This window comes from Megalopta genalis, chromosome 2, assembly GCF_051020955.1.
Source record: "Megalopta genalis isolate 19385.01 chromosome 2, iyMegGena1_principal, whole genome shotgun sequence".
Classification (NCBI taxonomy): Eukaryota; Metazoa; Arthropoda; class Insecta; order Hymenoptera; family Halictidae; genus Megalopta; species Megalopta genalis.
Window position 1 is genome coordinate 35,729,742 of NC_135014.1, and position 26,426 is coordinate 35,756,167.

The following is a 26,426-nucleotide window of genomic DNA, read 5'->3' on the forward strand; positions in this document are numbered from 1 at the left end:
ATGCTGAATAAGTTTCTTGCGATATTAACCATTTCTCCCAATCATTTATGTTAAATGTTGATCAACTTTGACACGAGATTGAAAGAAAATAGTAAAAAGCAAGTCAGTGGTATTTTTTTATTATTCAACGGAACGTTCAACTTTAAATTAGCTTCAATCCTAGCTGCTCAAGTTTGCACAAAGTTGCCAAGCGCTGTGCGACGTTGCCAAGAACCTTGCGACGTTGCCAAGCACCGTGCGACGTTGCGAAGTACTGTGCGACGTTGCGAATAAGAACAAGGTGCGATTAGAAAGAAACCGAGTTTCTTTCTTCGAGTAGGCGATAGTTACGGTGTGATGGCTTTATCGGTGTCCCCGCTGCTCCGCCGCGAAATTTCATCGTGGCCCGAATACAGCGACGCGTGCCACGAGCAATTTACCAGAGCCGATCGTCGCCGCGATTCGACAACAGGATTGGAAAACATTATTTATCAACGAAAGGTCGACGAATAAATTCCGGGCCGGTGGACACTCCCCCCGCATCTGGGTATTATCGGATTTTGGGAAAACCGAAGCACCGTGCGATCAAAATTGAAATTCAATTAACCCCGGAGCCGATCGATTGCGCGACAAACTTCGTCGCTGTGGGCGGGTGTCAAGGACTATGGTAGACTTCTACAGCGAGTCCCATTAATACTCGGACACCTTTTACAATGGAATACAACTTCTTTGAAAGAGGAACTAAATTACTTCAATTTTTCCCTTTGGATGTGAGATCCAGTTCACCAGGCAATGTCTGCGATAATTTCCTTGTTAAATTGCAATCGGTTGGAAAGAAAGAAAATAAGAAAGTTTGTTTTTGCGTTTCTGAACTGTTTCATCCGAACTTATCAACTGCCCGGATCTGCAAACCGCATTTTTTAAATTCTCGTTTCAGTCTCAGTTAGTTAGTTATTTTATTTTTGTTTAAATGTCCAAGATATTATTATATTTGTAATATCCATCTTCCTGCACCGTTAAAAGAAACACCATCGACTCAGATAAAGAAGTTAAAAAAACGAGTTCTTTATCGTTTTCTTTTTTGTTATTCCAAGTAATAGCAAGATTTAAAAAGGCGCGTTAATCATTATCTAGTAGACTAGCAGTCCCTCCATCGCCTAAAAAACAATTCGAGTCATACAGTCCAGCTTCTAAAAAGTAATTGCGTTTCAAAAGATGTACGAACACCTTTGTGGACCACTGTCGCGGTTTCAATCGGTAAGAGGCTCTGCTTAGCGCAGGAAAAATTCAAGTTTCTGATCCATTAATTAACGCTGAGGTGCGAAATTGAAATATTCGATTTGCATCGAGCAGACCCGAAGCGAGTGGTCTACGCTCGACACCTCGTGCAATCAATTAGCATCTCCCGTTTGAAGCCAGTGCCCCAAGGCCAGGTGCGTCTCGACGCTCGGGGACGCGTTCAAAGCAGAAACGTTGACGAGTTCCTTGGAGGATTCGTCCGGCGCGGTACAATTTGCTAATAACGATGGTTGCAGAGGCGCGGGTGCAGTTCCTGCGAATCGAAAATCAATAAACGGTACAACGGGATGCATCGCGGACACGGGGATTGCACCGTCGATCAACAGCCGGGTCGCGTGGGTGCAGCTCGCGGCCGTGTCGGCCCCTCGAGGACACCAGCCTTTCGTTTCGCCGCGCGGCCCAGGTGATCCCGGCGAATCTGCGCATGCAAATCGTTGATAAACGACAATCAACAGGTGCCGAAAGGTCAACGGGCCATTAGGCTCGAATCCAAGCGTCGGCATTGCGAGTCGGTCTCTCGCCGCGGGACCACCTGAAACGCCTGTTAACGACCGATCCGGACACTTTCGCGCTGGTTAAACACGGATACCGACCGAGGAGAACGTTCCGAGGAGACTTCCTAACCGAATTGCCGCGGATCCGAGGCCCGAGACGTCCGTGTCGGTCGCTCCGCGCGATCCGATAAGGCTCGCTCCTTGTCTCGAACACCTGCTCACGCGATTCCAGTTCGCCCCTGATTAGACCGCGTCTTTCGAAATCTTTCGCGGCGCCGCCCTTCGACGAACGCTTTTCGCATTTTTCCCGTAGCGAAATAATAGTTTGAAGCAATTGTAAAAATTATTTCTAATTCCGACGAAATTACACAGCGTAGACTTTTGGATAATAATTGGCCAAATTTCGCTGACGATAACTCAGCGAAAAAATAACCTAGGATGATGATCTTCCTCTCAAATTGAAGCTTGAAATCTCTACTTTTATCTACTCTTTCCCGATTTTAAGCTCGACGCATAATCACTACTGTAACATTTTATATGTAAGGCTATGTTTGTCGTATTTAAAATTGCCTAGTTTGACGAAGCACACGGCCTTTGTAAAATTTTTTTCGAAGACGCTGTTTACAGCAGAATGTACTCTGATCCTTCCCCTGTAATTTAAAAAAAAGGAAACATGCCTGCGATTTTTTGTCGCAAAGTTACAGCACTTGGAAGTAACCCTTGCATTTTTGTCATGTACCGTCGATATTTATGACGAACATGGCCTCACATTTAAATGGTTACAGTATAGAGGGTGTGTTGAACTTAAAATATAAAAACTTTATCTCAAAGTAGAGATTTCAGGCTTTAACCCAAAAAAAGAGTCATTATCCTACGATGATTTTTTGCAGACTTATCGTCAGTCGAAGTTGGTCAATGTTTTTTATATCATGTCCAAACAACTTTATATAGCGAACGATTTATACCAACACCACCTGTTGGTGTTGTTTATACCCGTTAATAAGTAAATAAATAAATAAATTTTCTTCCTCTTGTAAGAATTTATTAACGACGAAGAGGTTGTAATTAGTGCACAAATGAAGTAAATCGCAGGCGGAGGTGCTGAAGGCCTTTTTGGGACAACGTCGGCGAGAAAGCGACACAGAATACGTTTGATGGAAATGTGAAACGGAACAAGCACGAATGGTATTTTCGCGGGATCTCGTTACCTCGGAAAAATATAAACTCGCGAAAGGACTGCGGACACCCGAAAATGGCGGCACTTGGGAGCTCAAGTACTCGGGTGACACGCTTTTTCCCTCGACTCTTTTCATCGTTCCCCGTTGCCCCGAAACTAAGCCCACTCGTCAAGATACGAGCCCGGGGATGAAAGCATTCTCGAGTGCGTCCCGATAGGAACATGTGTACGGAATAACGCGTCGAAAGACGAAACGGCGCGAGGACGTGTACACTGGCGTTCAAAAGAGTCCAGAAACCTTCAAAATTTAACTGGCGCCATTTTTGACTCGAATTACGACCATCTTGCAATTACTTTCCTTAAGGACACACAGGCTTTCCAAAACAATTCGTTTCGCGGAGGAGAACGAGAGAAAAAGATCGTAGCCTGTAAAGTAGAATATATCTACCTATGATCAGACGAGAACAGTGTATACGTGAGAACTGATCTTCCATGGTCAGACAAGTAGTAGTAGTAGTTATGATGTACGGTCAGACAAAACTGTCTCGTGTCAGATTATTTATGATTTCATTTATTTATTTATTTATTTTGCATGGATTCTATCTTTATTATTTTCAATGTTTATACCTATCTTTTAGACACTCTTTAGACATTGTTTCTTCAACCTAATTTTTCACACGTATTTCTTTATATTTTAGCAACGGTACTACTTGTATGTCTGTTACATTTATTATGTTTCATAGATCTCACTTTTCCTTCTCACTTTTTATATTGCACTATCCTATTTATTTTTCAAAAACCAGCAATACTATTGACACCGAAGAATTTGGTGATATAATTTGAACATTCTAGAACATTGTTTTCATTATTAGAACTCGATATCTCGCTTCGAAGTGTATTGAATTAATTACTAACTTCATTCTTCTCACGACAATATCACTTTCGCGAAAAAAGAAATATGAGAGATTTAGAACCAGTTATTGGAACTGTTGTTGGAATCAAATTTCATTCGAATATTGTCCAACTCTGTTTCATAGCGGAACAATTGAGTCCGGAACAGTTAAAATGCCACATTCCACATTTTACTGTTATTGAGACTTTAAAGATAATTTTCTGGACAATTACCGAATAAATGCATTTATTTGGATGTACTATTACGAAGTATAACTGTAATATTACTGAATATAATTTCGGAGAAATGGTGTGCACGATGAAATTGCGGTATTATCGATGATTGTAATTATTATAGTAAGGCAGTGAAATTTTCCTAATTGGTAAACATTTCACAGTAATTGAACAGCATCTGTCATTGCGCACGACTGCGTCGACTGCCATTATCGACCGGACACAGTAAATTCTCCCTAATTGACGCTCAGATTGTGCACAAAAATCGACAATTTGGGAGGAGGAGATACTATTGATTTATAGATTTATAAATTTTACAGTTGCCATAATAATATGGCAACATAATCTTGCGGCTCATTTTTATAGTTGTCAACAATAATAAAAACGAGGTGCAAGGCTCGAATAATCGTATCCCCTTCTCCAAAAACTGTCCATTTCTGTTTACAAGCTGAAGGAAAATTAGGGAGAATTTACTGTATTTTTATCGTACCTATTTCATACAAACTGAAGACGTTCGATATTTATCCAAAGTAAAAATCATTCGAGACGGTTGATTACTTTAATCGGTTCTCCTTCATTTCGTTCGGAATAAAATCCAGCGAAGTATAGCTGGGGAATCTGGTTGCTTTACGAGGACAGCGTAGCCGCCATAAAACGCGGAGCAGGTTCTAGAAGAGCGAGGGTGGGATCGCTCAGCAAAAAGCCGATGAAATACGAAGTGAACTCCCGGCGGACACCCGTTGTAACTCCTCCGCGATCCTCCGCGATCCTCCGCGAGGCTGTTGTAATTCGTTTTATCGATACGGTGCAGCCGGGCTATCTAGCGGCGGCCGCTTCGGCGATCCTCCCCCTGTTGTCCTCCGAACGAATTATCCCTCGTAAAACGCACGAGTCGATGCACCGCAAACGATACTCCGCGGTGTTTTACGAGGCGTCGTTCCCGCGGGCTGGCCTAGTGCATCCTCACGGTGGATTTAGGGGCGAGCCTCTTTACTCTTTGTCAACGCGACACGTTCCGCAGTCGGTGTTCCGGTCCAGGGTGAACGTTTTACCGACTTTTTGGCCGGCCGCCACGATTCGCTGTCCCCCGTTCGGTCTTTATAATGCAGTTCCCTTTGATATTTTTCGGAGGCTCTGCGAGCACCGTATCACCTTGCAAATGAAACGATGATTTATTCGCGGGAACCGCTGATTCTCGTCGTTCAAAGGCCTCCACGAATGTAACCCCTTTCTCGCAAGTTCGTTCGGACTTTTTATTATATACTGCACGAAAACATTATAAAATGGAAAAATGTTGGATGAAAATTGACGAACTTTGACTGACGATAACTCGGCGAAAAATCGTCGCAGGATGATGATTCTGTTTTCAAATTGAAGCATGGAGCCTTTACTTTGAGACAATGATTCTAGATTTTAAGTTCGGCGCACCCTCGCGGCTGTAAACATTTAAATGCGATGCCATGTTTGTCATGAATGGTACATGACAGAAATGCAAGGGTTACTTCAAAGTGCTGTAACTTTGCGACAAAAAATCGCAGCCATGTTTCCTTTTTCTTAAATTAAAGAGGAAAGATCAGAGTACATTTTGCTGTAAGCAGTATCTTCGAAAAAAATTTTACAAAGACTGTGTCGTCAAACTTACCAATTTTTGATATGACAAGCACGATCACACATTTAAATGGTTACAGCGGCGAGAGCGCATCGAACGTAAAATCGAGAAACAGAATCTAAAAGTAGAGGTTTCCAGCTTGAATTTTAGATAAAGAACAGTTAATGCTTGCGTTGCTTCGCCTGTAAATTATGACGCACCATCTCGTTTCGCCGGAAGTTCAAATTGGTCTTGCGAAGGGAGCAATTTTGAGAAGCACACTTCCGAGCAGAGCCCAGAACCGATGACGGTTCCAGCGAGCCCGTTCCCGCGATCGATATCTCGAAGGCTGCCACGTTTGAGTCGATATAATTGCGGACTGATATATTTTTCTCGGACACGTCCGAAAGAGAAAAACGGCCGGTGTCCGGGCATCGAGCGCAGCTCGATCCGCGGTACCGCGTATATTTCATCCGCTGCGAGGATGATTTGTTGCAGTACGCCCGAGCACCGTAGACGAGTTCGTAGAAAAGTTTCTTACGTACACAGAGAGCCCGAGGTACAATTATCCTCGGAAAGTTTCCGTGTCGATAAAGCACGCAACCGTGAAACCGGTGTTTCTTCCTCCGAGAAACGAAATTGTTTACCCCGTCCGAGCCGGAAGTTGCCGATACGTCGCGGCGCGGCTTGGCGAAGGAGAATCGTCGGTGTATCGTCACCGTGGACGCCGATACAGAAGCGAATGCTTGAGAAACGACGGTGTCGTGACGCAGGATAAATAATGAGATTTATCTACGGCCGACACGCATTCCCGTCGGAGCCCCGCGTATTATGATAATCTCATTCAAAGCTGCCGGATCGCATTCTCGTCGGCGCGTAGCTAATCATTTTCTTTTGTCGCCGGCGAATAAGGCTGATGAAATTGAAATTCGTGTTGGCGTGTTGGCGTTGTTGAAATTAGTGTTAGCGTTGTTCGAATCAAACTTTATTTGATTAAGAATAACGAACAAATAAGTGGTAGATTGCGGATTTTATGCGTTTGTGACGAAATCGAATGGGGCGAACACGAAACTGCGAGGTTATTAAACGAATTTAAAGGCATTGTTACATTATTTTTAGCTTGTTGCGATTGCTAGAGAAGGGAGAGATTTTCATCTAACTTATATTTCTTGGAACAAACTTCGACGATCTTTATCTTGCATGGAAAGTCAGCTAAAGTTTTCTTCAGGGGACCAAAATTTGTCGACTTTGCACAGTATATTTCCGTAGATATAAACGAGTGAACACTGAAAATGCAAGTTCTAAATTGCGGAATTCGTTCGTTCAATAGTGATACGTGTCCAAAGTTGACGAATTTTACGCAAAATAAAAAGCTTGCGTCCCCGGTTGCAAGAAACGGGAATTCCATGAACATTTATTCCAGTCTCGAATAATTTTGAATTGTAAACGATATGATCATGTCGTTAAAGTTTTCCGACGATGCATAAAAATGCATGAAATCCGCGGTCGAGTTGTTATAAAACTGTGATTGACTCACGCCTGTCCGACCGATGGCGGGACGTTCGAACAATGAAATCGACGTTGCGAAACTTTGCATGAATCACGGGATGAGAAAGGACCGCCGGGAGGAGGAGGACTGACAAACGCTGCGATGTTTTCTGTCGACAGTTGTTCATGATCGATAACTGCGCGGACGACTGGCGGATCGCGATGACCGGCCGGCGGATCGGGCAGATCGTTCTCGAGTTGGTGATCTGCGCGGTGCACCCGATCCCCGGGGAGACCTACTTCGTGTGGACGACCAAGCTGGTGAACAAGAACGGCGACTTCGGCTCGAAAATGGTGCCGCTCGACGTCGGCCTCTCGCTGCCGATGTTCTTCAGACTCTACCTCATCTTTCGCGTGATGCTGCTGCACTCGAGGCTGTTCACCGACGCCTCGTCCCGCAGCATAGGGGCCTTGAATCGTATTAACTTCAACACCAGGTTCGTCCTGAAAACCCTGATGACCATCTGCCCGGGCACCGTCTTGGTAGTCTTCATGGTCTCGTTATGGATCATCGCCTCTTGGACGTTGCGTCAGTGCGAGAGGTAAGGACCAATCTCCGTTCGGTTCACCGTAAAATTCGATCGGCCGAGCGGAATTATGCTCGGCCGTAAACATGCGGATTTTTCTGCGGAAAAGTTTCGTTTACGCGGGCCGATATAAATTCCCATTTGCGCGTCGAATTCCCTGGAAAATTTTCAATTTCTCGCGACGCAATACAAAATACAGGATCCTCCGATGATGCCGATAGAACTTTAAACGGCCACGGCCGCCATATTTGTTTATCATGAATTTTCTGATCATAGCTGAGATTTATTCGCTATAAACCGTAAATAGTCATTCGTGGGTTATTTATACATTTATATTAATTTATTAACGCTCGATGTTAATTTATAATTTGTATTTTTATTATTTACTCACTTAAATACTTTTTTATTTTCAAGTTTACCACGTTGAATGCCACGGGGGTCACCGGTGACCGGTACTTAACTTGGCGGTGACGCCATGGGGGCCACCGGTGACCGGCGCGCCCAAATTGATAGGAATATATATAATTTAAAACAAATGTCAATATCTAAAATTTTGTATTATTACCATCGTCGATTCAAACAGTGACCCCTGTCGGAATTAACATGTCAAACATGGTTATACACTGTAACTTATCTATTGCAGATAATATATCAACATTACATGTATCACATAAAAGAATATTCATCGTGGCGCCACGGACAATTTCTGTAAAACCGGCGTGGCATTCAACGTGTTAATGCCATAGAACGTCTTCCAAATTAGAACAATGAACATCGGATTACTGTCGTGGATAAATATATGTGGACAACCTTTAAAACCCTTGAAACGCCCTTTGTAACCTTTTTAAGACTGGACTAAATGACTTGATTTTTTTTTGTACGTGATATAAAGACTAATCTACTAGATAGTGACTAAAACGCTTTCTCTTTAATTCCGCTATCAATTTCATTTCGATCCATAGTTTCGTCACTTTTATTAAAAGACCCTTCAAAAACACCTCGACTAGTCTATGGATTTACGAGACAATCTTTCTGAGGCGAGACAAAAGGGGAAGGGGAGGGCTCTTTCTGGAGAAAAGTCTGCCATTGGCCCGGAAGATTGATCGGCCATGCGCCCTCTGCCGTTTCCCTAAATCGGCCGTGCTATTTGCGGGAGAATTTAATTATACGCGGGACCAGCAATCTCGAGCCTCGTTCCCCTCCCTCCCCGCACTAAATCCTCTATTGCCGCTTCAACGGCGCAGCGCGACGCGGCGCCGCTCGGCGCGGCCCTCTCTCCTCCCGTCCGATATTCCCGGGCGTGATTTATGCCTTTGTTCCGCCGGAAGATTTGCCTCCCGAGGCTGTTAACACCGTCGATATTCGGCACCCGATCCGGCCTTCCGATTGTTAAAAACTACACCACCGAAAAGACAATCCCGGCGACAGGGAAACGGGCGTCCTCGGATTCGCGGCGGTGAGTAACGGCCCTGGGGAATAGTTTTGCATAGGGAATCCGCCGAAGGGGGAGGCCGATCCCTTATTTTCGAGCCGGATCTCGGCGGACGTAACGGCGACTATTTTGCATTAATTCGGACGAATAACGGGGACGTGTACGAACGAGGGAAACGGCGGAGGACCCGTGATTGCGCGAGCGAAAGAGGAATGTTCGATGGCCGGACAAGTGGAAAGGAGGCTGTCCGTGGCCTGGCAATTGGAACAGCGCGACACATGCTCGGGCAAGTAGAATAAGGTCACAGACCGTGTGCAGACGAATAGAGCGGGTATTGTCAAAATTCGAACAAGTCCGGACAATTTGTGGCAGAAACAGTAGAATTAAACGGCCGCGGTCAGACAAGTGGATAAGGGCCAGCTGGTAGCCAGCCGAGTAGAATTAGGTCGAGACGCGATTAGACGAATAAAGTCGAAATGCAAACAGTTCGAGCAACGAGAATTTACGATCGAAATGTGTACGATAAAGCCATAATACGATCAGGCAAATAGGGTAAAGACTGCCGAAATAAAGCCGGTAGAACGATGACAAGTAGAATCGGGTCGATCAGTTTAATATTTAAAATAAAATCCACGTACAGACAAGTGGAACAGGCAAATCGTGGTCAGACAAGTGAAACGGGCAAACCACAATCAGACAAGTGGAGCAGGCAAATGATGATCAGACTAGTGGAACAGGCAAGACGTAATCAGACAAGTGAAATAGGGCCTGCTCGTGGTCGGACAAGTAGAATATCTGTTAAACCGGCATTGTACAACAGAGTGCGCGTGGAACAAGTAAAACAGTGACTCGTTGAAACATTTTCAATTATCTCGAGATGGTTATTAATCAGTTCGAACAATGAGAATTTACGACGAAACGTGTACAGTAGAGTCATAATGTGATCAGACAAATGGAGTAAAGATTGACGAAGCAAGATCGTGGAATGATGACAAGTAGAATAGGATCGACTTGTGATCAGTCTAATAAAAGAAAATCTAAGTAGGAACGAGTGGAACAGGCAAATTGTGGTCAGACAAGTGAAACGGGCAAACCATGATCAGACAAATGATGATCAGACTAGTGGAATAGGCAAATGATGATCAGACTAGTGGAACAGTCAAGTCATAATCAGACAAGTGAAATAAGGTCAGTTCGTGGTCAGACAAGTAGAATACCGATTAACAATCTTTTTCTCGGTGGAACAAAGCAACACGGCAAGAGGTTATTTTCCGAATAAGGACATTTAAATATGTTCTCCCAAATTTTGGTGAAACAGCGATCAGAACTTGTTGAGATTTTTCAATTACAATCGGAGTGAACTATCGTGAAATTTTTTGCTCTCTGGAGACCACGATTGTGCCTCCCGTGTTGAGAGATAGATACGAAATGAGAAAGCAGAGGAGTTTGAATGAGTATTGAATGAATAGAGCCACATAATGTAATCAGACAAATGGAGTAAAGATTGACGAAGCAAGATCGTGGAATGATGACAAGTAGAATAGGATCGACCTGTGGTCAGTCTAATAAAAGAAAATCCAAGTAGGAATGGGTGGAACGGGCAAATTGTGGTCAGACAAGTGAAACGGGTAAACCATGATCAGGCAAGTGGAACAGACAAATGATGATCAGACTAGTGGAATAGGCAAATGATGATCAGACTAGTGGAACAGGCAAGACGTAATCAGACAAGTGAAATAGGGCCAGCTCGTGGTCGGACAAGTAGAATATCTGTTAAACCGGCATTATACAACGTGCGTGGAACAAGTAAAACAGTGTCTCGTTGAAACATTTTCAATTACCTCGAGATGAGGTTCGCATAGTTTTTGGCATGTCTCCTGCGCGATCGCGAAAACTTTCTCCCTCGAGGTTTTTATTTTCTGCAATCCCGTCACAGAGACATCCGCGGCGGCCTACCGTGGCCTACCACGGAATTAGAATTTTCGACACGCCGGCTGGGAAAGCCGATACACGTCCTCGGAAAGAAGCATTCGGGGAAACGACTGGTCTCCCGAGATTCGCAGATCCACAGACCCGAAAACCTTTCCATCGCCGCTTCTCGCTCGCGCGCGCGCGCGTATCGTCGCCGACGACTCTGTTTTATCTGGAACCCTTCATCCAAGTAAAGTTCGAAGGACACTGTAAATTCCTCGCTGAAATAACAGCGCGACGTCGATGGAGACGATCAACATTGTCAGAATTTATTAGAATCTCCTGGCAATGATGAACGTTCTCTTTACTCGTGTCTTTCTTTATTCGCTTCTTCGCGTTCTATTTATTCGGTTCTGTCTCGACCTGTGTATCGTTCATTTTTATATTAAAACATGATTTTTGAAAAATTACGTTGCGCGCACGGTAACGAGTACAGTCTGCCTCCTCGTTCCTTTTCCTGTTCACGAGAACAGGTCGGAACGAACGAGCGGAAGGAAGCCAAAGAGAAGAGATATCTATTTAAACGAACGGAACCGTATTTTCCTGCGCGCGTATGAAATTGCCGGTCTCTTTAGACCAACAAAAGGTCCCGACGCGTTGAACAAACGAACGGGAAGATAACTCGTCGCGGAAATGTTTAATCTTCAATGTACGCGGGCTTTGTAATTTCATCGCAACGTACCGAGGAATTTTTTGCCCGGCCTTCCAATTTCATTTCCAGCAAGCTTGTAACGGTAATCCGAGCTACCAGTACACTGCATCAAAGCTTCCTAATTTTTCTCGGTCGGATAACTAATGGGCGAGTCGGAAGTTTGACAATTTTACGAGTCCGGAACAGCGATCGAACAGCGTGCCGACCGTACGCGTCGATAAATTTCGCCCGGTGCTCTCAATGAACGGAAAACATAATTTGTCCAACATGGAGGACACGCTCCGGCAAAAAACAATCCATCCGCGGAACTTTTTGCGACTGTTCGCGAGTCCCAGTCATTTTAAAAAACCTAACGACCACGAGCCCGCTACTTTTTGTCCCGCAATTTATTCACCGCCACAGGGGAGACGGTTTCTTGCTCGGTCACACCCTTCCCCACAAAAAAAGAAAAAATTTCGTCGTTCAACTTCCGAAACTTTGCGTTATAATACTCATTCAAACTCCTCTGCTTTTTCATTTCGTATCTATCCCTCAACACAGGAGGCACAATCGTGGTCTCCAAAGAGCAGAGAACTTCACGAAAGTTCACTCCGATTGTAATTGAACGATCTCAACAAGTTCTGATCGCCGTTTCACCAAAATTTAGGAGAACATATTTAAATGTCCATATTCAGAAAATAATCTCTTGCCGTGTCGCTTTGTTCTACCGAGAAAAAGATTGTTAATCAGTATTCTACTTGCCTGACCACGAGCTGGCCCTATTTCACTTGTCTGATTATGACTTGCCTGTTCCACTAGTCTGATCATCATTCGCCTGTTCCACTAGTCTGATCATCATTTGTCTGTTCCACTTGTCTGATCATGGTTTGCCCGTTTCACTTGTCTGACCACGATTTGCCCGTTCCACTCGTTCCTACTTGGATTTTCTCTTATTAGACTGACCACAGGTCGATCCTATTCTACTTGTCATCATTCTACGATCTTGCTTCGTCAATCTTTACTCTATTTGTCTGATCATATTGTGGCTTTATTGTACACGTTTCGTCGTAAATTCTCATTGTTCGAACTGGTTAATAACCGCGACGGGATCCCTCGAGGCGAGTCTTCGATGGCTACCGGAAGCAGGCCGACCGGTCTTTTAATTGACAAATTCAATTTCCGGCGTAGGCTGGAACTTCCGACGCGGCGGCCCGTGAAAGAGATCCCGCTTCAATGAAATCTGTTGTAATGCTATCCGTCCCATTAGAACCGTCCGCCGCTTAACGATTAATCCCGGCCTGTTATTTTCATGTTCGATTTCCGATAATGAATTTCGTCGGCGCAACGGAGACGACGGACGCGTCGTCGCGCGCATTCTGACGAACGAGATGATCGTAGGGAGGAATCACAGTTTAATGCAACGGAATTATTATTGCAACTGGACTCGCGTAATTAAGACCGCGCGCGATGGAATCGATATCACCTTCGAATCAATACCGAATCTTTCCCCTTTAATTAGATCTCTCCGTTATTGGAACAGGGAAGCCCGATGCGAACAGTTCGGAGAAATATGTGTTGCCCCCTTTATTGCATGCCGTCGAGATTGAAATCGATGCTGCTCCATCGTAGTAATGTCAACGCTGCATCCGGAAAATGCTACTTGGAAAGAACGATGCCAATTTAATCGTCTAATTCCGACGGTTCGATTGAACGTGAAACGAAGATCGTTCGGAAAATTCAGTTAGCGATCGATCGTTGCGGACGGCCGCGCGAAAGATCTGTAAAATATCGCGCGTGCACGGTGCACGTTACAGGAAAACGACTATGGACCGCGTTGAATAGCCCAATCGAAAAGGAATAATGTACTCTGCGCGTAGGTCTCGAGATGGAATAAGTAAGAAACGCGAAATTAACGGCTAAGGTAACGATCGTATAATTTGTCCGGGGGACACTTTATTCCGCGGATTAATTAGACGGCCAGCAGTCGTCGCGCCGCCATCAGTGACACGGCAGCTAATCCGTTAAACCGCTTAGAATCTTGGACGGGAGCTCGCCTCGTCGGTAATTTTCGTAATAAAGATGGCCGGCGAGATTGCGACATTTAGCCGTCGCCGGGTTACTATGATTATTCGCGGCTACGGCGGCGGAGCGTGCAACTCTAATATTTCAGGCTGTTTTCTGTTGTGTGCCGGCAGGTTCCACGACGAGGAGCACGCGAATCTCCTTAATGCGATGTGGCTCATCGCAATCACGTTTCTGAGCGTCGGTTTCGGCGACATCGTGCCCAACACGTACTGCGGTCGAGGTATAGCCGTTTCCACCGGAATAATGGTAAGGCCAGACTCACGAAGTTTAATACCGGACGTAGCCGCGAGATTTGCGACCGTCCGCGTGCCCTATCGGTCGCTGTTAACGCGGCTCGTTCACACGTCCCGAAACGACCGATCGAAAAACATTCACCGATTCTCGCTTCTTCGGGGCCAATCCCGTGCCTTTGACTCTCGCTTAGAGTAGACCAGAGCGCCTAGAAACTAGCTTCTCAGTCGGCAGACGTTAGACGTTTCATTTCATTTCGACCCCAGAAATCGACTTGGCTTGCATTTCGAAATGTTTCTTAATCTATCCGACTATGCGACTACTTTTCGCGTAACCACTCATCCTTCCACACACATTACCCTAATCTGATCTCAACTGACCTATCCTGTAATTTATTTTAGCCAATTTTTTATTGCAGCAAGTTTTCTTCCATCCTTCTCCTGCAGCCTCTTTCTAATTTTTACGATTCGTCTTTTACCTGTCGTTTTTAATATCGCACCCTCTTTTTCTCTTTTTTAGGCATTCCTTTACCGGTATTCCTCGTTTCGAACTGTCTATGTTTTCTTCGTACTTCATCGCTCCGAGTCCCGCTTTAATTTTCAGCCTTTCCCTTCTTTATTGGCCTATGCGTATCAATTACTGTGCCCATTGTTGGCATTCGAAGTTTTCGACCAAGTAAATAGTTTAAATTATATGTTAATGTCTTTTGCATAAGCACGAATTTTTTCATAATCGTAACTTTATGAATGCAATAGGTTTGTTCCTTTATTTCGGAAAGCATCGTTTTTGTATGTTTCTTATATTTACTTTCAACGTGTTTCTTAAGCTTTTTACCAAGATCAACGCAAAATCTCTTCGAACCATTAACTTTTTAACCGCTTTGACTTTTTAAGACCTATAAAACGCAGAAACTAATTTCTTAAAGTTTTGATTCGGCTATGAAAATTACAGATCAAATTCTATTGAAAGAAATTCAATACAAAGAAAAGAAGGAACGTAAAAAAGGAAAAAAAGAAATTCAAATTTTAAATGGAAGTAAAATTATCGTAAGGGCACAGTAAGCAACACACTGACCCTATCCCAGTACAACGTAGTCCGGAGTCATTCGACTCAGATTTACTGTATTATCTCTCAGCGACCTCGCGCAACAGTTTTCAGCGGCGATAAAAACTTCGAACAATCCCTGAACAAAAGGCGTTCGAAGACCGGTAGTCCGGAGATCACGAGAAATCGCTAGAACTCTCGCAGTCGCTGCAGCAATGATCCCTCGAGCCGGCACTAATCATTCCAGAATGCTCGGTTTCTTCGTCGGAGGGTTGCAAGCTCGACCGATCTCGATCGGTTCAGTTCGATGTTTTCCTCGGCAGGTGCACTCCGGTGCACCGGTGCATTCGAATCAGAGGGAATTCAGCGACTTGTATGCAGCGAGCGTTGCCATGCTAAGAGGTTATCGACCGCAGCCGCGCTGCAACTGGCAGTTACGATGCACTTGGACCGACACTTCGTCACGATAAACGCTACACCGGGTCTAATCTCCCCATTGGGACCGCTTCGGTTCCTTATTGTTATTGCGCTCCGGGCTCCATGCTAATTCGCCGATTTCGGGCTCGCAGTCGTGAATCGTTAACCAATTTAGCCGCTCGTCCCGGTCAATTCCCCGTGAAATCCTGCCTTTTGATGGCCGCGGAACTTCAACGATGCTTCCGTTTGCGTTTATCGCTTTTCGGCTCCTTACGGTGCCGCTGTTTCCTCTAACACGGCCCTGCTTAATCAACGTGGAAATGGAAGCGTAATCGGCGCTCCCGCGTGGCTTGTTAGACGCGCGAATTGTTGCACGAGTTGAACGCGTGACGCCATCTTTAACAACCGCTGATTAACCCCTTGCGACACAATATCGTGTCAGACTCGTTTCCAAGATTTCGAACGGAGTTCGTGAAACACGAACGTTTTCTTCTTCCTTCTCTTCTGAACAATTTCTTTCAAGTCGAAATTGAATCCTATTCCTTCGTTGCCAATATTTGATCGTTAAACTAAATAGAATGAATTGTTGTTAATGGTGAAGAAGTTCTCAAAGAATTCATAGGGCGAGGGGTTCAGCTGCATGGTTCGAATGAAGCTGGAAGATCAACTTGATTTTCAATTAGGGCCATTTGTAGTTACTGCTGGTAACATTCTTGAGAAGAACTGACTACAATTGTTCAGACATTTTTGTATGATCGCACTGCTGATGAAATGTTTCCAATCATTTGATAGGTTTATTATTTACACCGTATTGTTGTTTGAACAGCTTTATTATTTAAAGAGTTCTATTATTGAAACAGTTTTATTATTTAATCAGTTTTATTATTTAAACAGTTTGGTTACTATTTAAACAGTTCGATTACTATTTAAACAGTTCGATTACTATATAAACAGTGACCGTTTATTATTTAACCCTCCGCTGTCACACTGCGTCAAAATCGCCTATTTTCTTTCTTCAAAAAATTGGAATTAACAATTAATTCAATATACTCGGACGTAAAATATTCTTCTTCTTATTTTGTATTATCATTATTTAAAAATTTGTTAAAGTGTTTTTCACTCAAGCCCAACAAAATGGTCTCCACCGCGAAAGACGATTTTTGAAAAGTGATCGGAAACATTCGTCCAGCAGTGCGAAGCACGTTCAGTGTCGGCCGAGTCGAATATTCTCGGAAACATCGCCTTAGTAATCCCGGAGCAACCGAGGTGCCAGCTAAATCGAAGAGCAGTGCCGCGGTCGCGCAAGATTGGACAGGACAAAGGAATATTAAACAACCGGGAACGACCGTCTCATAAGAATCACTCGGCTCGGACGTCTGGCTCGATCCCTCTTGGAAATTGGCCGCGATATTGCTTGCCGATGGTATCCCGGGTTCTTGCTGACGAAGTCGGTTTGCGTTTTCCTCGAGTACGTTCTCCCGAGTTCCTCTCCCTCGGGAAACTGCGAAATCTGTCCGCAATTAAAACCGGCCGCGCCGTTAAAGGGGTCGCGCCGCCTCGCTGTCTTTGCCGCTGCGAGTTTGAGGAAAGGAAGGGTGGCCAAGGAAAAAAGCTGGTTTTAACGGGCCGGCAGGATTTCCTTAAGAGGATTGCTAAACTGGCCGGTGATGGAAGTTCAAATAAATCCCCCACCCGGCGCGGAGATTTTGCCGCACAGTTTCCCGAGGACTTTCTAAACCGCCGATCAAGAGCTCTCGAAATAAAATGGAGCCGTCGGACATATTGTACGAATTTTCGAGGGACTCGAAGCGTCGTCGGCCTCTCTCGGCTTCGAGTGCTATCATCTAGAGACCATTTAGTTCTGGCGGATTCTTGACACCTCTGCTTCGCGATCGAGACGTTACTTATCGATATTTAGAGACGAGTCTGTGAGGCAGAAAAGCCGATCACTGTGCCCTGTTGGCGGATTTCAGCGGCTTTTGCTATTAAAGACAACTTTAGCGATTTAATAGAGGTTTCTTAAGAACTCGAAGCTAAATTTCGAAGCCCCATTGGTCGACAGAAATTTTCCTACGCCATAAATATCAAATCTTTTTTGAATATTACAGGAAAGAAAAGAAAAGGTTCTGGAGCCAGTTACTATGCCAGTGTGTATATGATCTATAAAATCAGAAATTTAATATTTAACGTAGTTTAATAAATTTCAGTTTCCACGAAGAAATATGTAAATATCATAATATGTCATTTAAAAGTTCATGTTAGAAAGGACTTATTAATAAAATTTCATATTTACAAATGTTTCATATTTACTTTTGAGAAGTATGACAGAGATAACTTGATATTTGAGGTTACGTAGACATATCCCGTGGTAAGTAGTAATTAAAATAATCACTGTTTCGTTTCTCCGTAATCTTAATACGTTTTACCAATACAATTAACATTGTGATACCTCACCTAGAACGATTTATTTTACCGTCAAGCTATCTCATAAACCTTACAATAATAAATAAATAATCAATTGAATCTAAATGAAAAGATTGCACACGTCCTGTTCGCTGAATGTCAAATTAATTATGCTCGAATATCAACCAAAATGGCAACCCCACGGTAACTGGCTCCACTATCCTAGTTGCCGAAGGTTCTGCATGAGTTATTCAATTTTTCACATTCGAATTTAAAGTTGAGATTAGAAACGGAGCTCGAAGATTCTGCATGCGTTGTTCGGTTTGATCTCTAACATCGAGTAGTGTCATATCCGAAGTCAACTCGAGACTAGAATTAGAGCTTTGAAGATTCTGCATGCGTTATTTCGATTCTATCTCGTTAGAGCGCGTCATCTTCGAGAGTATTTCATCCATTCTAGAGGAACTCTATTTTGCACTAGCTAGTTCCACGAAGCGGCAGCAATAGCGAAGTGTCCGGCGACATTTAAATGGCCGCGAACGTTTCCTATCGCTTCCTATCGTTTCCATTGATTACTATTGTTTCTATTGTGAAATTGAGCAACAGACGCGCGCGGCCCGCGGTTCTGTTTCTTGTTTACAGGCTGTGTGCTCGTAGTGGCAGGGAACTCCGAGGATTTCGATGAAATTAGCTCGTAATTAGTGAACCCGGCGCGGCGGCTGCCCGCCTGGTCTCGTAATTAAAATGTGTACAACGGATAGCCTCACAGGTACGTTTCACGGTGTTTTTAGGGCGCCGCGTGCACGGCCTTGCTGGTGGCGGTTGTTTCCAGGAAGCTCGAGCTCACAAGGGCGGAGAAGCACGTTCATAACTTTATGATGGATACGCAATTAACGAAAAAGGTAAGAGACGCCATAAAGCTGCGAGGATTGCGAAACAAATACGTACGTGTTACGCTACCGCTCCTGTGACCGTGATGTTGCCAATTTAAAGAACGCTTCGTGGCCTGCCCGCCAACCCTAAGTCCTGCGACAACGGAACGGCCGGAGGTCCTCCGATGGAATCCGTTATCCTGGTCCTCGATCTTTCCTCCGTGAACCGTGTAGCACCGCGAGCTCGTCGATCTCTTCAACAAAATATCGCAGCTCGTTACGCAAAATCTTGTGTTCTGTGGTAGTCATTTCGAACAATATATGCGATAACAATTACCGTAATCTTCAGTAATGAATACAACAATTTTATTGAGTAGTATACGCGACTCAATTATTTCGATAGCGTACACAATTATAGAAACTGGCATATAGAACGGTGAATAGAATAGTCAATAATTCACAGATCGCGAAAAGACGTTTCTAGCATTTTTCAATTAAAAAATTACGAGCCACTCTGCAACGAAGCAGAATAAAGAGTCTCTTATCCCTGTGTGTTGCGTCGTGTTTGTGCTTCCAGTATCTTCCAGTTAGAAAATTGTGAGTTAGTCTGCAACGAAGCATAACAAAAAAATTCTTGTAAGAAAAATGTCTCATCGCGTGTGTGCCGCGACGTGTTTGCTAGAACTATGTATAGCAGTGTGAACGTGCTAGAGAATACAGTCGAAGAAATTGTGTCTGTCGTAGATTTGCTCGTACGTATTTGTGTAATTTATTTATGTTTACTAGAGAGCACTTTTTACAGATAATAATACGATTATCCGGTGTTCAAGCCATAACCGGCTTAAATTTACTTACTTAATATTTAGGCCGCAAATAAAAAGCGCGAGAAGATAACATAAATGATAAAAACATGGAACGTGATAAAATAGAGATTCAATGTTAGGGTCGGACATTTTGCCTTGCCGGTTGTAACCGGTTTGATAATCGCATCCCGTGTAGATCGAAAACAGGGAGATTGAATTGCTCAGGTACGTTTTGCATAATCCTCGGCCACGGCGGGTTTGAACGAAGCTGACGCACCTCGCGGAGGAAGATTCGCGAAACAGGATGTTATTTCTACGAGGGGCCGTCGAGGCTCCTTCGTTCTCGCGCGGACACCGGCTGACGGGCAGCCTCACGAATCGAGAACTTTCACGCGACCAGCACACTGTAGTAACTTTTCGAATCGTCCCGTCTGAACCCGTTTGTCAGAATTTCTTGTAATTGTTAATATCCTTTTGTGCTGAGTGCGAGGGCTTCGTCGATGTTTGTCGTGAAGGAATCCTCGGCTGTGGCGGAGCCTTGAAACAACGATGGGAATTGAGTTTTCTGGTACGATTTCTTCGTGATGTGATTCGTTGTTGGTTACCGCTTCTGCGACCCTTGAAGTTTCGTTTGTTAGTTCGCGCTGTGCGAACGGTCCCCGGGTCCTTTGTACGTCGCCTGTGTACGGCGCCTACACCACACGTACACATCTCGCTCTCACATTTATATTTCAAGAAACGCGCGACGAGGAGCCGAACAAGCGAACAACAAAGAGAGAACGTGAAAAATCCCGGAAATATTTATCACGTTTCGCAGTTTCATTCTCGTTACGTTTCAGGCGCGGCGAATGGTGAAATCGGGCTAACGATGTCGCGCGCACCTGTATTTTTCATTTCAACGGCCCTCCCGACATTGCGACATTGTTATTCGAACTGTACGCTGAGAAATCCGCGCGGCAGGGACGCTCGTCAAGAGAAAAGGAGAGCCGTTAATCATTCCTAGCAGCAACTCGGAATTAAATTCTCGGAGCTGCTCGATCGGCCGCGACGTACACGGAAAATCGCGGGAACGAGTGCATTAACTCCGACGTGGACGAAAGACCGGCGAGCTTTCTTTCTGTCCTGCCCGTTAATCGGTCGGATTTCTCGACGGGAACTTCGCAGCAAATTATTCCCCGCCTTTTTGCGCCAACGCACGGTGCGGCAAATATATATGACCGTTCGGGACAAAAATCCTGAACTCTAATTCATTTCTCATATAAGCACCTTAACCATCTTTTTAAGGGAAGGATTACAAATTGCATTACAAATTGCATTACAATCGTATTGTTATTATAGAAATTGTGTTGTTTACTTACCGTTAGACGGTGTTGCTAAATAATTCGATGAAATTCGGTGAACGATTAATTCGATTTTTGTCCGCCGCGCTGTGCAACGGTCCGTTACCGGATACTTACAGTGTTTTCCACTGGATTCGCCTCGTTTTCACGGAATAATATTAAATCCGGTTCAACGGGAATTGCCAGGAAATATAAACAGCTGCAGGCGAACGACGCGATCAGAGCAGGGCCGAAACGTAATTCAATATCAACGTGATATCGTTAACTGATATTGCTAATACTATTATACAGTGATGTAAATATGGAGGCAAAAACGAAAGTACAAGTTAAGGTATGGAAAATTATATTTCTACATTTCATTTATCTGCATACCAAATGTGGGTACATATAAAATTTATTCTGATCCTGTGTTCGATTCCTTGTCGAACCCAGAATCCGAATAAATTTTATATTTATAGGCAATATATGGATAAATTAAATCTGAACATATAGTTTTCCATACCTTAAATTGTACTTTTATTTGTCCCCTTATTTACGTTATTTTGCAATAATATGAACAGTGTCTAATAAACGCTAACACATTGATATTGAATTAATCAATCGGCCTTGATTAAATCACATCTGACAGCCATTCCGAGCACCCTTCCCGATCCCTAGTTGCTTTGATATCGTTGGTAAAAAAAAACAATTCAACCAAGCATTATCCCAATCCTGACGAACATCACTGTTCCTTCAATCGCAGTCGTGGATTTAGCTGACTGTTTAGCAAAATGGCAGACGATCGATCCCGAAGATGCGCATCTCTCACGATTTTGTGATTCTAGGTAACTTTCAGGTGGCAAAAAGGATTGAAAATTTCGTCGTTATCGGTGTAAACGTATCGGAGACTATAGCAACAGCTGTTCCGAATACGCGATGTCCAAACGAGAAAGCGGTTAGTCCATTATCTCTGAAGAGTGGTCGGCGTAGAAGTTGCTTCAAGAAAAGAAAAAACGCGTTTAGTCCGCTTTCGTTGGGCGCAGTTCCAATTGATACGGTATCGAAATATCGTCTGGCGGATTCATTCAGCGGACGACAAGGGCCGAGGAGACGCGGCGGAGCCGATCGTTTCGTCCCTGGAAGCCATAGTACCGCTTTAATTCCGTCCCCGGTTACAAAACTCATTGTGAAGCGACTGATATCTTTCCCCGAGAAACAGAATATCCCGTAATTTTTCCCCATTTCCTCGTCCATGCCGCGGAGCGGTACAATAGAACGTTTCCGTTCCGCTCTGAAGCGTCTCCCCGCGAATTACCATAGCGCACCGCCCGCATTACCGTCGAAAAGAACCACGAAAACGGAAAAGACATATTAATAAAGAAGAACGAGCGGCTCGCCGGAGGATACCGAGAGCTCGCCGCGGAGCTTTTCTCCCGGGGAAAAAAGGAAATCGTCTCTTCGAGTTCATTGTGTCGTCCGAGGGCCGTCTAATGTGTCATTGTCGTTTTTATCCGTTCCCGATGGCCCGAGTGACGGCGATCGATCCGCCGCGGGGTCAGCCGTGTTGGTCCTCGAACAAGGGAATCGCATCTAACGAGACAAAAGGACGGCACCGGCCATATCCCGCCTTCCACAAGCTGAAACACTTGAAAAACGAGACGAAGAAGCTGCCACGACAAGGGTCCGAGTCACTCGATCCTCCCGGAAATTCGTTTTCGTACATCGCCGGCCGTGGGAACTCCGATAACATAGATTCCAAGGTGGATTCGGAACGATTGCTCGTCAATTTCGAATTTATTGCGAGTTCCAGGAAAGTTACGCGGCAATTAATAACGGCGATTATTCACGGCGGAGGGCTGATAACGTATTTACGCTCGTCAGAGGTTGACAAATGGCATGCGAACGACAGCCGTCTCGTTTCTGTCCCGCGATCGAAGACTTCAGCCGCGGCCACTGAATTAACAAACAGCCCGTGATATTTGTAAACCTCGGAAATATCAAAGTTAACGGCTATAAGGCTGACAGGAATTTTCCGGTATCCGCTCGAACCGTTACACGAGAACCGATACTAGCAATCAGATTTTTGGGATCCGTTTCGAGACGGCGTTCTTGCCCGTAGCTTTCGGATTTTTGGGATTTTTCTGCCGGAGAAAATGGAACGGCCTTTGCAGTGAACATTTTAGGGTAGTTTTTTATATGTTTCAGTTGCGTTCGCGATGTTTTTTTTGCGAAAGAGTTATAAAAATTGCAAGCGACACGAAGAAATTTGTTGTAGACGCCATTTCTTTTTCTTCCTTAAATAAATAAATAATGATAAGTGAAATATAATAATAAGTGAAACATAATAATAAATAAAAAATGATAATAATTAAAACATAATAATAAGTAAAATATGGTAATAATAAAACATAATAATAAATAAAACATAGTAATAAATAAAACAAAATAATAAGTAAAAAATAATAAATAAATCCTTTTCTTTTCGTTGTACTGTAAAACGTCGATTTGAAAATCCTAGATCCGGGAAGAACGTGTTCAGCGTAAATTGAATTCGAAGCCAAGGGGGTTGATAACAAATCACGGAGATCTTTTAGCAATTCTCTCTGAAAACAACGTGGCTGTCGGAAGCATGTCGCGTTGCATATTGTCCGTAGAACGCACGTAATTTCGATGAACTGATCTTCGGAACAAAGAGCGAATAATGAGATTCCAAATGAAGCTAAATTATTCATCGTCCGACCCAGAATTCCGGCGGGTATTGAGTTTTTCTCGAAATAAATCAGGGTTACCGGTGTCGGAACGGTATTATCTCTGTTACGAAGCGTGTGCAGTTGTTTTCCAGTCTCCGTTTAATATTTCATTATTCGATTCTCGGGACACGGACGGCTGTTATCGTAATAAGCAGACCTTGAATATGCTCGCTATCCATTAGGCGTTCTCGGGTCAGCTTCCGGCGAAGATTATCGGACGTTTCGGAAATTGAAGTTTTCCGGGGCTGTTTTATCGCGGTGTACCGCCACCGAATCTCTCTTTCTGTCGATATTTCTGAAACTCGCAATAAGCATGATTGGAAAAGTAGCAGGAGTTCGCCGTGTTCGGCCCTCCGAGTATCGATTGGGTATTCGGGAATCACCGAACGAATCGGTGATCCGTTGGAGTTTCGGTAATCTGTTTCCCTCTTATTATCGTTTTTTCAATTTGTCCAAAGAAATTTCAGGTGCTGCGCGCGCGCACGGTGAGTAAAACATCCGTAAACATATTTTGTTCGGAAGAATTGACGATTGACATGGCCGAAGTTGTTGCTGAGAGTGTGGATGCACTATGACTGGGTTAGAATCATAGTGAGCCCCTATTGCGAGAAACATGGAATGTTGTTGTTTACTGCAATAAATTCTTCCTAATTTGACGCTGAAATTGCGCACACAAATGGCCAATTTGGGAGGAGGAGATATGATCGTTTTTATGGTTGTTATCGGTTGTGATCGGTAACTGTGAAAACGAGCGCAGGGTTCGAATAATCGTATCTCCTCTTCCCAAATTGTCCATTTTTTGTGCACTATCTGAGCATTAATTAGGGAGAATTATATTATACATTTAAATGTATCAGGCAAAAGCATTAATCTCACCATGTTCCACTATTTCATTTCTACGCTCTTTGTATGTATCTGGAGATTTAATATTGAGATATTAAAATATGTATATTTATGTAGATTTTTGTTTTACTATATTTCTATTTCTATTTCTATTTATTTTATATAATCTGTTTCAAAGTATCAGTACGAAAATTTCCTGGAAAAAAGTATAATATTTAATTATTTTCGAAAACAAAATTATTATTGGAAAAATGAAACTTAATACGTCCTTTTCTTTAAACTTCATTATTTAGGCATATCTCAGTTAAAGCAGCGATGTGTATTATTTACTGACCCAATTTATTGTCAACATAATACAGTGCTAAGTTAATTTATAGTAACTTCATTATTTATTTCACTCGTCTTCTTAACATTTTGACATGTATAAATCATATTTTAAGACGTACTATACGTCAACATTTTCGAAAATATCACGCCACTATGATTCTAAGCCACTGATATGTGTGCGTATGAATTCTGTACGCCTCGTGTGCGAAATATTATAGAGAGCAGACATTCGAGATTAAAGAGAAAGGTCGTACAGCGACGTGTCGTGTGCGTGGGCTAGAGCGGATTCCTCTGTTGTCATATTCACATTGTTTCCGTTCCTTTCTGTACTTTACACTAAAATATGTCCGTGAACAGTATTAATCCTTTTCCAACATATTGTAGCATTCGTCGAACAAAGTAGAACAGCCTAGAATGATCCTCGATTCTTCGTTCGAGATTGAATATATTTTCTGCAATCGCTGAACTGCAATTTGACCTTTTGAGGACGAAGATTTCATAAAAATAATGAAAACAACAGCCAAATTCTTGAACCATGGCAAACGAGATGCACCTGTTCCGTAATTTCGATGTTCAAACAATGAAATTACCTGCCGTAGACGTTCCTCCTCAAGGGGTCAATGTCAAATAGAAGGATTATCGAAACTCCTGTGTAGTTGCTAGGCCCCATTACCACCATGAAATATCATGATTTGTAATACAATGAAATGTATTTTCTTTGTTTCTCAAGCAAGGATTGTCGAAGTAAGTAAGCACGGTAATACCGAGCCCCTAAATAATAGAGAAGAAGTATACAGGTAAGAGGAATTAGTCCACTAGTGCTAGCTGTGATCGAGAATTATAAAGCCACCAAAACGAGACAACAGTTCCCAATATCGGGAACAGCACGCTTTCCGAACAAAATCACCGAGAGACCACGATCATTTTTCAATGTACACCGCAAACCGTTCAACCCTGACACTATAACCCCCCCCACCCCCGTATACGATGAGACATATTGTCAATCAATAGTCACCGGTGTCGTACAGCTTGCAATTAGATGCTCGGTTTTCGAACGAGCGAACGTTTAATCGAAAGACACCGAGAACTATAAAACGAGTGTGAACATGACCGAGCAACTCAATAATTCAAAACGAACCACAACACGAAGGAATAGAACCGATCGATAGCCCAGGCGTTGTTTTGCAGCGGTAAAAAGGAATGCGAGCCGGGGCCGGCCGGCGTAAGTAATCGCGGTGCGAATCATTTGTTCCAGGTGAAAAACGCCGCGGCGAACGTGTTGCGCGAGACGTGGCTAATTTACAAGTACACGCGGCTCGTGAAACGTGTCAATCCGGGACGTGTTCGAACGCACCAGCGGAAATTTCTGTTGGCTATATACAAGTAAGTCGATATAACTGGCTCCCCTGATTGACAACTCGTAGCCGGCCTGTACACCGGCGCAATTAATATCCGCATCCGTCATGCAAACTTTCAGGCTCAGGAAAGTGAAAATGGATCAGCGAAAATTAATGGACAACGCCAACACCATCACGGACATGGCCAAGGTACTTTTTGCAGG

At 43.7% G+C, this 26,426-nt stretch overlaps 1 protein-coding gene across 8 annotated transcripts in view; it reads left to right on the forward strand.

Annotated features, from left to right (window-relative positions):
• SK (small conductance calcium-activated potassium channel) overlaps positions 1 to 26,426 on the forward strand; it is a 391,518-nt gene that overhangs the window by 345,213 nt on the left and 19,879 nt on the right. For 7 of the 8 annotated variants that reach the window (XM_076519250.1, XM_033478719.2, XM_033478722.2 and 4 more), the window contains 5 exons: positions 7,331 to 7,752; positions 13,967 to 14,102; positions 18,743 to 18,853; positions 26,121 to 26,248; positions 26,343 to 26,412. In XM_076519250.1, coding sequence (XP_076375365.1) covers positions 7,331 to 7,752; positions 13,967 to 14,102; positions 18,743 to 18,853; positions 26,121 to 26,248; positions 26,343 to 26,412 — 867 coding nt within the window. The remainder of the gene's footprint in view (positions 1 to 7,330; positions 7,753 to 13,966; positions 14,103 to 18,742; positions 18,854 to 26,120; positions 26,249 to 26,342; positions 26,413 to 26,426) is intronic. The other variant, XM_076519251.1, reaches the window with a different exon arrangement.